Raw genomic sequence first — 15731 nt, 5'->3', positions numbered from 1 at the left:
TGTCTTTCTCTCTCTCTGCCCCTTCCCCTGCTCTCTCTCTCTCTCTCTCTCTCTCTCTCTCTCTCAAAACTAAATAAACATTAAAAAAAAGAGTACATTAAAAAATTTTTTTGTGTGCACAATGACACTGTGCCTTTCAAACCTAAAGTGATAATTACATTGTACCAGGACCCAGGACACCTCAATCTGGTTCAGGTTCTGCCACTTATTAGCTGACTGCTCCTAGGCAAAGACTAAGCTCTTTAAGCCTGTTTTCCTACTGTAAATATTAACTACTGAATACTACAATTGTATCATATGTCAGGCACTGTGACACACACATTATACACATTATTGCACTTAGTTCTTACAAAAATCCTGCATGGAAGCTATTATTCCCCTAATTTTACCAATAAGGTAAAATAAGTGAAGCTCAGAGAAAGTGGGTGATATGCCTAAAGTCACACAGCTAGTGAGCAGCTGAACTGGAATCTGAACCTGGGTTTCTTCTCTCAAACTCCATGCTTTTAATCCCTAAACAATACTGCTTCTCTCACAGGATTGCTGTGAAGATTAAATAGATAATGTATATAAAACTGCCTTGTAAGGGTACTTGGGGGGGCTCAGTCAGTTAAGTGTCTTGATTTTGGTTCAGGTCATGATCTTGTGAGATTTAGCCCCACATTGGGCTCTGTGCTAACAGCATGGAGCCCACTGGGGAGTCTCTCCCTCTCTGCCCCTCTGCTGCTCACAGGTACTCTCTCTCTCAAAATAAATAAATAGGGGTGCCTGGGTGGCTCAGTTGGTTAAGCATCAGACTTTGGCTCAGGTTATGATCTTGCAGTTTGTGAGTTTGAGCCCCACGTTGGGCTCTCTGCTTTCAGTGCAGAGCCCGCCTCAGATTCTCTGTCTCCCCCCACCCCCACCTCTCCCACGCTTGTGTTCTCTCTCTCAAAAACAAATAAACATTAAAAAAATTGTTTTTAAAAATTAAAACTAAATAAATAAACTTTAAAAAATGGCTTTGTTAAACTGTAAAGAGTTATTTAATTCAGTTCAAACCGAAGAGACAGGGATGACGTGGAAGCTCAACCTACTGAATAATATTTAAAATACACTTTATTTTTATCTTTTAATGTTTTATTTATTCTTGAGAGAGAGAGAGAGAGAGACAGAGCGTGAGCGAGGGAGAGGCATGGCGAGAAAGGGACACAGAATCCAAAGCAGACTCCAGGCTCTCAGCTGTTAGCACAGAGCCTGACGCGGGGCTCGAACTCACGAGTCGTGAGATGGTGACCTGAGCCAAAGTCAGACACTTAACAGACTGAGCCACCCAGGTGCCCCTATTTAAAATACACTTTAGCACAAGTAAATAGACCCCTCGCTTATGGCTATTGTGTCTATTATTTAAATTTTTTTAACGTTTATTCAGTTTTGAGAGACAGAGCACAAGCGGGGGAGGGGCAGAGAGAGGAGACAGAATCTGAAGCAGGCTCCAGGCTCCGAGCTGGCAGCACAGAGCCCAACACGGGGCTTGAACTCACAAACCATGAGACCATGACCTGAGCCGAAGTCAGCTGCTTAACTGACTGAGCTACCTAGTCACCCCTATATTGTCTATTATTTAACATATATTATGTTTTAGGGGTACCTGGGTGGCTCAGTTGGTTGAACATTCAATATCAGCTCACGTTATGATCTCAGAGATTGTGAGTTTGAGCCCCACATTGGGGTTGCAGCTCTCAGTGCACAGACTGCTTCAGATCTTCTGTTCCCCTCTCTCTGTCCCTCCCCAACTTGTACTCTCACTCCCAAAAGTAAATAAAACATCAAAACATATATATAATATTTTATACATACAGTCAGAATTCATTTTCACCACCAGCATCTTCAATTTTGGAAAGAATGATCTTTGAAAAAGGGGGCCTTGAGAACTTCTCAAATCATACCCTTGTACCAAGGACAGATTGTGTTTACTCATCTTCACCATCTATCAGTGAGTTACTCTAAGAGACTGCACTTAAGAGGCAAACATTTGGGGGAGTCTGGGGAGCTCAGCTGATTAAGTGTCTGACTTCAGCTCAAGTCATGATCTCACGGTTTATGGGTTTCAGGCCCTTGTCCGTGCTGGCAGTGCAAAGCGTGCTTGGGATTCTGTCTTCCTCTCTCTCCCTCTGTCTCTTTTTTAATTTAGAGAGAGAGGGAGAGAGACAAATATTTGGAAAGAGTCCATATATTTTTTTAAGTATTTGAGAGAGAGAACAGGGGAAGGGCAGAGAGAGGGAGACAGAATCCCAAGCAGGCTCCACGTGGTCAGCGCAGAGCCTGACACGGGGCTCAATCCCACTAACCGTGAGACCATGACCTGAGCCAAAATCAAGTCCGACACTTAACTGACTGAGCCACCCAGGGTTTTGTAAAAAACTCACTCCTGTATCATCTGTTTCCACGTCCTTGAACAAAGTCTTTCCTCTGATTTTAAGGCCAACTTTAAAAACCAATTTTCTGGGCGCCTGGGTGGCGCAGTCGGTTAAGCGTCCGACTTCAGCCAGGTCACGATCTCGCGGTCCGTGAGTTCGAGCCCCGCGTCAGGCTCTGGGCTGACGGCTCAGAGCCTGGAGCCTGTTTCAGATTCTGTGTCTCCCTCTCTGTCTGGCCCTCCCCCGCTCATGCTCTGTCTCTCTCTGTCCCAAAAATAAACGTTGAAAAAACCAATTTTCATTTTTGGTTTCTTTCAAGATTTGGAAATGGCTAATAGCTGATATGCCTTCCATATCTGCATATCATTTAAAAAGCCCTCAACTCACTTCTATTTTTCCTTTCTCTCTTTTAAGTCCTACCCTTCATCAGGAGGACGGCTTTTAAAAGAACATATTAATTTTATAATGACACAAACATGCACACAAAACAGAGGTGTGCTCCTTGCAGGAAATGCAGAAACAGACATCACTACTTTTAAAAACTGTAAGCACTGGGGCGCCTGGGTGGCTCAGTCGGTTGGGTGGCCGACTTCACCTCGGGTCATGATCTCACGCTCCATAGGTTCGAGCCCCGCGTCGGGCTCTGTGCTGACAGCTCAGAGCCTGGAGCCTGTTTCAGATTCTGTGTCTCCCTCTCTCTGACCCTCCCCCGTTCATGCTCTGTCTCTCTCTGTCTCAAAAATAAATAAATGTTAAAAAAAAAAAACTGTAAGCATTACCTGGTTTAATTGCATAGACGTCAAAATTTTTTACTCCTTCTTCTCTTAAGATGTTTTCATCAATAATAAAGTTTCCTGTAAAACTTTTTGGCTTTTTAAAAATGGAATAGGCAGCATCTGCAATAATATCAACTTTTCTACACTGGCTTTCAATACCGGATCCTCCCAGCATGTCCATAGCAGCGGTGTGGATGGCTGTGGAGAGAGCAAATACACACACAGAGAACTCCAGATCAAATAATGGGGCTCTGGAAGTAACAAACCAGACAGCTGATCTCTTTACTTCTCAGATGATGAAAATAAGGTCCAGAGAGCTTAACGGATTTGCCGAATGTTCTACTGACATAACCGGGTGGAAAACACATGTTCCTTACTCTTCACAATGCTGCCTCATACAATAGAATGGGTTCCTGAGACTCAGCAAAATTCAATTGGACTTCTGATTTAGAATGCTCAAGAATTTGCACAGGATTCCTGAAAGTTGAGAAAGCCAGGAGGGTATAACAGAAAAAGCACTGAGCAGTAAGTCAGGTGAGAGGGATTTTTAGGCCAACTATGTCAGGATTTTTGGCAAGTCACTTTAACATCTCTGGGCCTGTTTCCTGACTCTACAATAAGAAGCTCCTTTCCTAAGTTTATTATCTCACCCCTCTATTAAAATACAGATATTTTGTTTCTGTCATTCATCAGGGTATTCCTCGTGGCTAAAACAATGACAAATGCATTATTAGCACTCAATAAATACTAGTTGGATTTTTGGTGGTCCCTTTTAAGTTCAGATACTAGAAAATAGAGAAGCAAAAGGAAGAACTTAAAAATTATCTATAATTCCCCTAGCCAGAAATAATTACTATTAACATTTGCATACAGAGGCACCTGGGTGGCTCAACAGGTTAAGTGTCAGACTTTGGCTCAGGTCATCATCTCATGGTTCGTGGGTTCAAGCCCCGCTGTCAGGCTGACAGCTCAGAGCCTGAAGCCTGCTTCAGATTCTGTGTCTCCCTCTCTCTCTGTACCTCCCCCACGTGTGTACTCTCTCTCTCTCAAAAATAAACATTTAAAAATTTTTTAAAAATTTGCATACAATTTTTACTATTTTAGCTGCATATAATTTTTAAATTCTGTGCTTACGAAGTAACTTGAAACTCTACCATTAATAGTACACTATTAATTATACATTGTCAAAATTGTGAACAGTAACTTATCTCAATTTACTTACATTATCTTAGCTTATATTTAAAGCAATGAAAGTCAATTTGTTTAAATGTACTTTAGGTTTCAGGGTTTCTAGTAATTCAGATAAGGTTCTCTCCATACCATTGCCGAACCATTATTTTAAATCAATACACACTGGAAGAACTTACATAAGTCAGTCCATAAGATAAAAACTTTGTAGCTTTTAATAGCCACTGACCCCTTTACATTCATTCAACATATAGTTATCGAGCAATAAGTCAGGCATTATTGTAGGGATTGGGGACAAATGGGTTGATAAAATAGACAAAAGTTCCTACCTTCATGGTGATTACCTTTTAGCATACACCTTTACTACTAAGACAACACAATCAACTTGGGGAATTTCCAAAAGCACAGAGTTAGGAAATACATCCTGTTCCTATCTTGTAAGTATGGTTTCTTACTAGGAAGAATTTTTTACTTAACCAATAGCTCAAGAGCTCTGGTCTTGCTCTTGGTGTGACATTTCATTAATAAAAAATAACAGCTAATATTTATTAAATGTGGCCTATGCTGGGCATGCTGCTACAGACTTCACATACATTATCTGAATGAATTCTGTGAGGTCCGTACTGTTATTCCCATTTTACAGATGAGAGCACTCATGCACAGAGGAGTTAAAAGATTACAGGAACTAGGGTTCAAACATCTGACAGCTTGATTTCAGAGCCAGGATCTTAACCATCAAGAGACTAAAGGGTCATACTTTGTAAACCAACATGCTTAGAGTTGGTTTACACCATTCTCACTCCCATAAACCACAGAATTTTCTTTTTTTAGAGAGAGAGTGTGTGCAAGCAGGGTAGAGGGACAGAGGGAGGGGAAGAGAGAGAGAGAGAGAGAGAGAGAGAGAGAGAGAGAGAAAGAATCCTAAGCACGCTCCATGCTCAGTGCAGAGCCCGATGTGAGGCTCAATCCCACGACCCTGGGATCATGACCTGAGCTAAAATCAAGAGTCAGATGCTCAACCAACTGAGCCACCCATGTGCCCCAAACTGTAGAATTTTTCTAAAAATATTTCAGGGCGCCTGGGTGGCTCAGTCGGTTAAGCGTCTGACTTCGGCTTAGGTCATGATCTCATGGTTCGTGAGTTCGAGCCCTGCGTCGGGCTCTGTGCTGACAGCTGGAGCCTGGAGCCTGGAGCCTGCTTCGGATTCTGTGTCTCCCTCTCTCTGTGCCCCTCCCCTGTTCATGCTCTGTCTCTCTCTGTCTCAAAAATAAATAAAAAACATTAAAAAAATTTTTTTTAATAAAAAAATAAAAATAAAAATATTTCAATATAGGGGTGTCTGGCTGGCTTTATCTGGAAACCACACGACTTTTGATCTTTAGGTCATGAGTTCAAGCCTCATGTTGGGTGCAGAGATAATGTAAAAATAAATAATTTTTTTCAATACGGTGCACCTTAAGTCTATATGCATATGTATATACTCTAGTCTCAATGTAGACTATATGAATGGTATAAGAATTCTTAAAAGCTTTAATTAAAAGTATGTCATGGATGTATACGTGTGTTGTGTGTATTCATATGTATAGACACACACACCACATAAGAACAATGAATGAAAGCAACCTATCTTTACTTCAGTAATCTTTCTAAGGAAGATACAAAGGCACATACACTCACAATCAGGAAATAAGCCAGAGTTATTCTCAGCAAAGGTTTTGCAATGTCGTAGGCTAACCTAATAGGTCATAAAACTGACAACAATAGAAATAGGTTAACAATAGGATACAACAAATGAAATTCACTGATGATTCCTGGGAAAGAAAAAAAGCACAAGTTTTAACGAAAGCTGATATGCCTTGGATTACAAGAATCCTAAAGGTGAGCCTAAAACTTAAGTATTATTAAGGAATAATTAAAAAAATATCTAATAGCTTCCAATTGATACTCCATTTAAAACACACAGTAACAAGTCTTCGTATCAACCAAAGATTTCCTTTCACATAAACATATAGAGTACATATCAGACTTAAAATATCAGCATTGCCTTTGACTCCTTCTCTGGAAAGAAAGTTTGTCTCACCTCTGAAACACCTGCTAACCACCACACACACACACATATTCTTTGGGTACTCACTGAACCAAAGATACCACTGATTATAAAGTGTTCCGCTAAGAAACAAACCACCTGCCAATAACCTATTGTACATCATTAATAGTAAGAGCAGCCTGATATCAAAGATGTAAAAACATGAAAACACAGGCATCTCAGAATCAATGAAATATATATAAACTGCTATTTAAACAAGTTGGTAAGCAAGCCCCTTAAAAAACAAGGAAACTAGTTTCAGTTTCTAGGACCAGAGAGGCCAGCTGCCACTTTATTACCCTGACCTCCGTGGTTAGCGGAGTTACCACGCCTGTACGTAGCGTGGTCCAGGTGGCAGAGGCCTGCAGCTGCTCTGTGATACATCTGTTATCTTCCACTCGGCTGCCAGTACCAAGATTGGTGGCTGGATGCCCAGACTCCTCACCCCAGCCCACATGCAATCCTTCCCGAAGTGGACCTCCCTCTTCCACCACACTTGTTCTGACCAGCCAAGAGGTCAGAGGCAGCAGGCATTTTGAATGGCAGCTCTTCTCCCTCCTGCCTTCCCCACCCTCCACTTCAACAGAAACTATGAACTAAGTCTTGTAAAAAGACAAACTTCTGAAGGTGACCTAGTTGGGGCTTGAGATCCTCATGTTGTTCAACCACTCAGGGCTATTCTCTGATCCCTTCTGTGGATGTGTTGAATTCAGTGGGGTGAAAAGTTCTAAACCCAGAAGGGGGATTGTAGCCGGTTCAGAGAAGAAACACTGAGCCAGAGAGGACAAAGAGTGGACCAGGACACCGTTTAGATTGTAGACAATGTATGTTACACTGTATCTCTTCCATTAAGTGTCATAAATCTCCTTTTCCTTGAAGGGAATAATGCTGGGAGATTACTTCTGGTTCCAGCAAGCATAGAGAGCCGCTCTACACAGTCTAGGAAGAGAAACCATGTTTTTGAAATAGAGGCCTCACAAACAGCCAGAAGCCTGGACACCCTCTTGAATCCATTTTTATTGCCTCAGTTATGAATAATGCAACATCCTAGCTAGCTTTCCAGCTTCCTCTCTCCATAATCTTACAAGCCATCCTATATTCAGATGCCAAATTAAACTTCTTAAACCTCATCAGCAACCACATCACTCTACTGCTCCTGTTTTCCCTCTGCTCTCCTGCTTCTCAAATTCTAAAGTGGCTCTCTATTGAATACAAGTTAGAATTCAAGCCCCTAAATTTGGCAATCAAGACCTGGGGCTTAGCTCAAGCTCCTCCCCCCACCACCTCACACCTACCCAACAATCAAGACAACTGCCCAAGTCCAGTGGGAAATAAAAAGCTCAGAGCCTATCACATATACACCATTATCAAATTCCTTGACAGTTCCACCAAACACACGGTATTTTCCCATACCATGGCCTTGGTTGTTCCCTCTGCTAGGAATGCCTTGCCCAATGTTCCTTCTTGCTAATTCCAACATCCCCCTGAGGTCCTATTCCGATCAATTACTTCTATTAGAACACCTCTTTTCCTGACCTTTAAACGTGAGCTACATGGCCCTCCTGCTCTCTTTCAAAAGTATCCTGTACACAATCCCATCATGCCACATATCACAAGGTACATGACTGTAAATTCACCTCACTGTGCCATCAAGTCTAGGCTAAAAAAAATAATACCAATGGTTCTAAGTTGTCTGGTAAAACTTCTAAAATGAACATCTCAGACCTAAAACAAAGATGTTGGCAGTGAGCTGATTTCTCTTGCCAATCCTGGTGGCGACCTCCACATTCTCTGTCATGCAGTATTCTGTTTGGAGCTAGGCAGAAGGTAATCATACTGTACATTCATTAACTCATCAAATATTTACTGAATGTTTACCATGACTACAGTAAAATGAGCAAAGCAGATTCTGTCTCTACCTTCTAGAAACTTTCATCCTAGCAAGAAAGACATTAAACAACTAAGTTATAAAATCAAGAGTTTAGGGGTGCCTGGGTGGCTCAGTTGACTAACTGTCCGACTTTGGCTCAGGTCATGATCTTGCAGTTTGTGAGTTCAAACCCCACATCGGGTTCTGTGCTGACAGCTCAGAGCTTGGAGCCTGTTCAGATTCTGTGTCTCCCTCTCTCTCTCTCTGCACCTCTGCTGCATGTGCTCTCCCTCTCTCTCAAAAATAAATAAATAAATATTTAAAATTTTTTAAAAATAACATCAAGAGTTTAATTACAAATGTTGTTAAGTGATGTGAAGGAGATGTACAGACTACTAAATCCAGTGGTCGGTCCCCATCTTATAACAACTGCTAGCAGCATTTAACATAATGAATCTCTCCCCTTCTTCCCTTAAAACACTTTCTTCAATTGGCTTCCAGGATATCACACTCTTTCGTTTTCTTCCTACCTTTCTCTCCCATATGGTTCTTCTCCTTCCTAATCTCTGAATGCTGCAATGGCTAATGGTCCTTTCTCTTCTTATGTAGCATTTACATTTGATAGCCCACAAATTGCTATCTCCAATTGCTGGACCTCTCTCCTGACACCCACACTTACAAATCCAACCATCTACTGACCATCTCCATATGGATGCATGAGCACAATGCCCCCAGATGAATTCCTAACCTTGCTCCCTAACCTGCCCCATCTGCAGCTTTCCCTGTCTGTTGGTTCCACCTTCAAAATAGGGGCACCTGGATGGCTCAGTCGGTTGAGCATCCGACTTCAGCTCAGGTCATGATCTCACGGTTTGTGAATTCGAGCCCTGCGTCAGAGCCTGGAACCTGCTTCAGATTCTGTGTCTCCCTCTCTCTGCCCATATCCCACTCATGCTCTGTTTCTCTCTCAAAAATAAACATTAAAAAATAAAAATAGAAAAATACAGCAGGATGTGACCACTCTCCATCACCTTTACTGCTATCACCCCAGTCACAGCTACCAACATGTATACTGCAGTAGTCTCTGAACTGGTCTCCCTGTTTCTCCCTTTACCCAAGCATCTATTCTTTAGATCCTTTAAAAAATTCAGGTATGATCAGGTCCCTCTCTACTCAAAGCCCTGCAAAAGCTGCCCATTTCACTCAGAGTAAAAACTCAAGTCTTGGCAAGGACCTACAACATCTGATCCCCATTTCCTTATGGACACGATCTCATTTTCGACTGTTCTCCCCTCACTCTGGCCACACTGGCCTTCTCTCTGCTCTTTCATCATGCCAGGCATGCTCACCTCTTAGGACCTTTCCCCTGGCTATTTCCTCTGCCTTCAATGCTTCTCTCAGGTACCCTGTAGCTAACACATTCCTGAGGCTAACTCCAGCACCCTCTTCAAGTCTATGCTCAAACGTCACCTTCTCGAAAAATATAAACCCTTCTACTCTATTTAAAATTGCAATCTACCCTCCCAACATCTGAGACTCCCAATCCCCCTTACTTTGTTCTATTTTTTTACATAGCATTATCACCTTCTAGCATGCTATATACTTGACTCTTCTTTATGTTAACTGCCTATTGTATCTCTCCCAATTAAACTGCAAGTTCCAAAAGGACAGAGCTTCTTGTCTGTTTTGTTCTCTGATGTGTCTTAAACAACTCAAACAGAGCTTGGACATAACGGGTATCCAAAAATTATCTGTTGTACAAATAAAATCTAAAATTCTTAGAGTCAGACTAGGCTTTTTCTAACTTTGTTACCCCATGATTCCAAAGACCTAAAGGTGAGCAGAGTAGAGGGGTGAAGGGAAGGACAGAGTTTAGACAATGGCACCCTAAACAGTAAACTCCAAGAGTAAGGCCTGTTATCACAGGCATCTTCATTCCCCTTAATGCCTCGTACACAAGTGGACACTTCATAAATCATCTTCAGATGCGTAACGAATAAAGAGTGCAGAGAATTGTACCTGGCATATACAAATGTTCAGAAGATGAATGAATAGAAAATGACAAGTAACATAATAGAGGTACAAAAAAGGGAAAATACGACATTAGGACTTTGTTATCAGAGAGACCCCTTTCTAATTAACTGCCTGACCCTCACTATCTACCAATAACAGCAACGACTGAAGTGGGGGGAGGCTGAGAAAGGATGAGAGAAGGAAAAGAAGGTGAAAAAGAAAAGCACCACAAAGTGTGAGCTTTTAAAGTTTTTCAGTGTGATCCACAATAAGTAACACTTTTTACCTACATGACTAGTAATACATAATACATACATATACACACACACACACATATTCATTCAAATATGAAACAGTACCGACTAACTACCTGCAATATTTTCTTTTTTATTCCATTAGAAGTAAAGCAAAACAATGAAATTCTGGCTGCTACCTTCTAACTCAATTTTACAAGCCACGAAATTGATTTCATGATTCACCAATGAGTCCTGACATGCAGTTTGAAAAATGCTATAGAAGCACTCTTTCCCTCTCACCTTTTGCCTCACTGCAAAGAATATCACTCTCCAGAAAAATCTTAAAAGAACTGTATCTGCTTCAGAAACATCAGGGAAATTAAGAAGCAACGAAACATGGTTCCGATCCCACAGTGGGCCAGGGAAAAAAGGAATCTCGGTCAAACAGAAGAAAGGAATTTTAAAAAACTGATGCTTGGAGCCCTCAGAAGAAAAGCAAGGTGGTAACTATAGAGGTGTTTGCAACAGCTAAATTTTCCTAGAAATTGTATCAGCAACACACCCTTGGGCCCCATACATTCTCACCTACAGCCCCATTTCCTGAGCTTCAACACCACAGGCCATTGGCCCTTCCACTACTTCTTGATGCTGAGGAAATCCCTTCACTCAGCAGATGGGAATAAAGATAAAAAGAAATCTCCCAATTGTCCTTAAGCTAGAACTCTGGGTATGTTTCACAGGTTACATGTGGCAATTCAGTTCAAAAGTATCGCTAGGGCTGCAATACTTTGCAAAAATGCTGGATTAAATGTGCTTTTCATGGTCAACTCTTACCAAACTAGTCATCTATTAGGTGAAAGGTCAAAGAAGTAGGCACAATACCCTGGCACAAGGTCTGCCACATGGTAACTGTCCAACAGGTATTTGTTGAGCAATAAATGAATACACAAAATAATTTCAGAAGGAAGAAGAATAGGAATAAACAATATAAAGGTCCTTAGAGAATAAAGAAACATGTTAAAAGACACAATGGGAGGGGTACCTAGGTGGTTCAGTCGGTTGAACGTCTGACATCAGCTCAGGTCATGATTTCACGGTTCATGGGTTCAGGCCCCGAGTTGGACTCCTGTGCTATCAGGGCAAAGTTGGCTTGGGATCCTCTGTCCCCCCCACCTCTGCCCCTCCCCAGCTCACGTGCTCGCATGCGTTCTCTCTCTCTCTCAAAATTAAATTAAAAAAAAAAAAAAAGACACAGTGGGAAGAATCAGGAAAATACAGGATTTTGGAAATTCTATAAATGACCTGGTTTTTCAAGAAATCAGTGACAAGGAAAAAAAATTAAGTGTAACTACTATAAATGAAAACTATCACACAAATGTAATGTGTTAACTTTTTTTTTTTTTTTTTTTAGAGAGAGAAAGGGCAAGAGGGGGAGAGGGGCAAAAGGAGAAAGGGAGAGAGGGAAAGAGGGGGAGAGGGAGAGAAAAAGAATCTTAAACAGGCTCCACGCTCAGTGCAGAGCCTGATGCAGGGCTTGGTCCCACAATCATGGGATCATGTTCTGAGCTGACATTAAGAGTCGGACACTCAACTGACTGAGCCACCTGGGTGCCCTTATGTGAAACCTGTTTATATCCTGATGTGAATAAACCAACTGCAGAGAAAGTACCTGAGACACCTGGATAGAGCTAGAGAGGATAAAACTAAAGTGATATAAGTCAGTCAGAGAAAAGACAAATACCACAGGATCTCACTCATATGTGGAATTTAAGAAACAAAACAAATGAGCAAAGGAGAAAGAAAAGAGAAGAGACAAACCAAGAAACAGGCTCTTAACTATGGAGAACTAATGGTCACCAGAAATGAGGTAGGTGGGGAGACAGGTGAAACAGGGGAAGGGGATTAAGAGTACACTTATGGTAATGAACACTGAGTAATGTATGGAATTGCTGAATCACTATATTGTACACCTGAAACTAATATAACTATCTAACTGTACTGGAATTAAAATTAAAAATTAATTAAAAGAAAAGGTAGGAAGTTATCTGTAACTTTAAGATCCTAAAGCATTTCCATACCCTAGCCCCAAAAAGAAAATATAATTTTTAAAAAGCATACCATCTAGTATTGTGGCTGCCACAAGATGAGACTGTCGGAATACTTTTCCCTCCCCGATCTTCCAATGCTTATATAGCCCTTCAGAATTCAATTACTTTCATATTTTGTCCTTTCCCGACTTCTAAGCTTTAAAAAGACAGTTTAGTGCTTTTGCCCAGAGACTAATCTTAAAGTTTTCTCTTATGCATGTCTTCTATACAAAGAGTTTTTATTTGATACCCTATATTTCATATTCTTGGTCATTCTATCACACCTCATTTACATTTAACCAAACGCATTACAGGGTTTTTTGCTTGCCATTATTTCCTCTCCACTCCATTTCCCTCTATGTTGAAAAGTCTTGACTATGACTGATTTGCTGTTTGGTTAACAGCACTTCTAGATTTTTCTCAAATGTGATATCCTTGCATGCTCCTATATCTTACCCTTGTCAATAAATGTTATCTTGAATGGGTCCCTTCCTATCAGTAATCCACGATGTTATTCCACTGCCTTCTAGTATTGATGCAATGTTTTTCCTTTGTAAGTAAGATATTTTGCCTGAAAGCTTGCAAGATTTTCTTTTTATCCTTGAAATTCAGAGATGTCTCCCAGATGTCTATACTACCTCCCCGCCCCCCCCATAAATTCAGCCTCCCACTTGGTAAACTTTTCAACTGACACATTTAAGTCTTTGGCTAAAGGGAATTGTTTTCTTTTTCTTTTTTTTAAATTGTATGTATGTATGTATGTATTTATTTTATTTATTTAATCTCTATACCCAACATGGGGCTTGAACTCAAGACCCTAAGATCAGGAGTCAGATGCTCTTCTGACTGAGCCAGCCAGGCACCCATTTTCTATTTTTAGTTAAATTACTGTTTTTCCTCTATTTGTTTTCTCCTTCTGGGGCTCCTGATATTTACATGGGAAGTCCCGTGAGTCTATTTTCTTTTTCTTCAGAGTGTTTTTGCTCTGCATTTTGAGATATCTCTTACACTTCAACGGCCAAGCTACTTATTCAGGTGTTAACAATGACCACTCAATCCTTCAACTACAGTTTTTTTTTTTTTAATTCAAAACACAATCTCTGTGTAGATCCAGAAAGCATTTTTATGCTATAATTCAATCTCCTAAGTAGCTGTTGCATTTAGTTTCTTTTTTTTTTTTTTAAGTAAACTATGACTAATGTGGATCTTGAACTTAGAACCCTGAAAAAAAAAAAAAAAAAAAAGAACCCTGAGATCAAGAGTCACATGCTCTACTGATTGAGCCATGACCTTGGGATCATGACCTGAGCCAAAATCAAGAGTTGGGACACTGAAATGACTGAGCCACCCGGGTGCCCCTCTCTTTAATGAAACTCTTCAAGTGTCCCAATGTTCTATGTCTCTAGCATAGTAACTGGCTTTAAAGTCAGTCATGTAGTCCAAGTCAAAGGTAGAAGGTGACTGAAAAGAGCCTTGTATGTATAAGAAAAAGTTTAACTTGTTTGCCACCTCAACCTACCCACCCAAGATGCATCTCAAAACTGTTAAGGACAATAAATGAAAAACTAATTAAATGGATATATTTTTTTAAGTACATACCTGTTTTAGGCCATAATGCATTGACTGCAATTTCACCCTTAAATTCTTCTGCCATTCCAAGCACACACATAGACATACCATACTTAGCAATGGTGTAAGCTGAAAGAAACCACAAAGAATAGGATTTAATTAATGGACTAATTTGTGAGTATAACCAATTTCTTTCTACGGCTATACTGCCAGTGAAACAAGAACAAAAAGTTGCAAATTTGTTTAATCTAGTCAATTAAAACTGAACTTCTTTCAGTTTTACTGGGAGTTTCTATTCCAATTGCCTGTCCAAATTTTAGTAAATTATGTACAAAAAAGGACTAAGTATCTGATGCAACTATACTAAAGGAAGCACCTATACATAATTCTTATAGGTTAGCATACACACCTCAAATCATTAATTTGCTGTGAAAGTGAAAGTACTTCATAGCTTTTAACCAACTTCATAGAAGAATAAGTTATATACAAAAAACACACCTACTGAGACTGGAGGGAGCTTTCTGCAATGATGGAAATCCATATCCCGATTTGGCTATTAGTTATGCAGGTGTATACACATTTGTCAAAACTCATCAAACTGAGCCATTAAGATCTGTGCATTTTATTGAATGTAAACTATACCTCAACGTTTCAAATTACAGATAAAAGATGAAGAATCTACTTTCCAAAGTGCTACCAATATTGTACAGAAACTTTAATGTTGAATGCCATGAACAAATTTTGATCACATCATAGATACACTGACTTAATACAAAGCAAATTAATCAAACAAACCATCCCCTCAACCAACCACCTACCACAATGCTGTTTGAACCACAATGGATTTAGGTTCAGTGGTGGACTGAGATTGAGGATATGCGCAATTTTACTCTTTTTCAAATAAGGAATACATGCTTTAGATCTGAAAGCAAAAGAAAACACAAGTCAACAGCTTTCTAACAACTTACCCACTTTTTAAAATTATATATTAAAATTTTTTTTTAAATTTATTCTTAAGACAGAAAGAGAGAGAGAGAGAGAGAGACAGAACATGAGCAGGGGAAGGACAGAGAGAGAGAGAGACAGAATCGGAAGCAGGCTCCAGGCTCTGAGCTGTTAGCACAGAGCCCAATGTGGGGCTTGAACCCACGGACCACGAGATCATGACCTGTGCTAAAGTTGGATGCTTAACCAATTGAGCTACCCAGGTGCCCCTAAAATTATATTTTAAACTACTTCTACAAAGCAACTAAACTTGCTCAGTAATGTAGTGTACTTTTTGTTTGTTTTCACTTTTCTGGAACAAAGACAGGAAAAGCAGTAATTTTCAATCTTTGAAGTTTTGCTTACTAGCCTAACATGATCTGCTTGATGAAAATAATCAAATCCCTGGTACATTAGCCTTAAATCCAACTGAGGCTACCCTCAACTACATCCTTCCAATTCTGCCTCCCCAACACACACACACACACACACACACACACACACACACACACACACACACAC

At 40.3% G+C, this 15731-nt stretch overlaps 1 protein-coding gene across 1 annotated transcript in view; it reads right to left on the bottom strand.

The window, feature by feature from the left end:
- Nucleotides 1–15731, bottom strand: part of HSDL2 (hydroxysteroid dehydrogenase like 2) — a 65984-nt gene that overhangs the window by 28410 nt on the left and 21843 nt on the right. Inside the window, exons 5-7 of the mRNA XM_040481970.1 lie at nt 15044–15147; nt 14256–14354; nt 3179–3373 (exon numbers count right to left, since the gene is read on the bottom strand). Coding sequence (XP_040337904.1) covers nt 3179–3373; nt 14256–14354; nt 15044–15147 — 398 coding nt within the window. The remainder of the gene's footprint in view (nt 1–3178; nt 3374–14255; nt 14355–15043; nt 15148–15731) is intronic.

This window comes from Herpailurus yagouaroundi, unplaced genomic scaffold (assembly GCF_014898765.1).
Source record: "Herpailurus yagouaroundi ecotype Mexico unplaced genomic scaffold, PumYag 160, whole genome shotgun sequence".
Lineage (NCBI taxonomy): Eukaryota > Metazoa > Chordata > Mammalia > Carnivora > Felidae > Herpailurus > Herpailurus yagouaroundi.
Note: the sequence above shows the minus strand (reverse complement) of the source record. Positions and strands in the feature narration are given on the sequence as shown.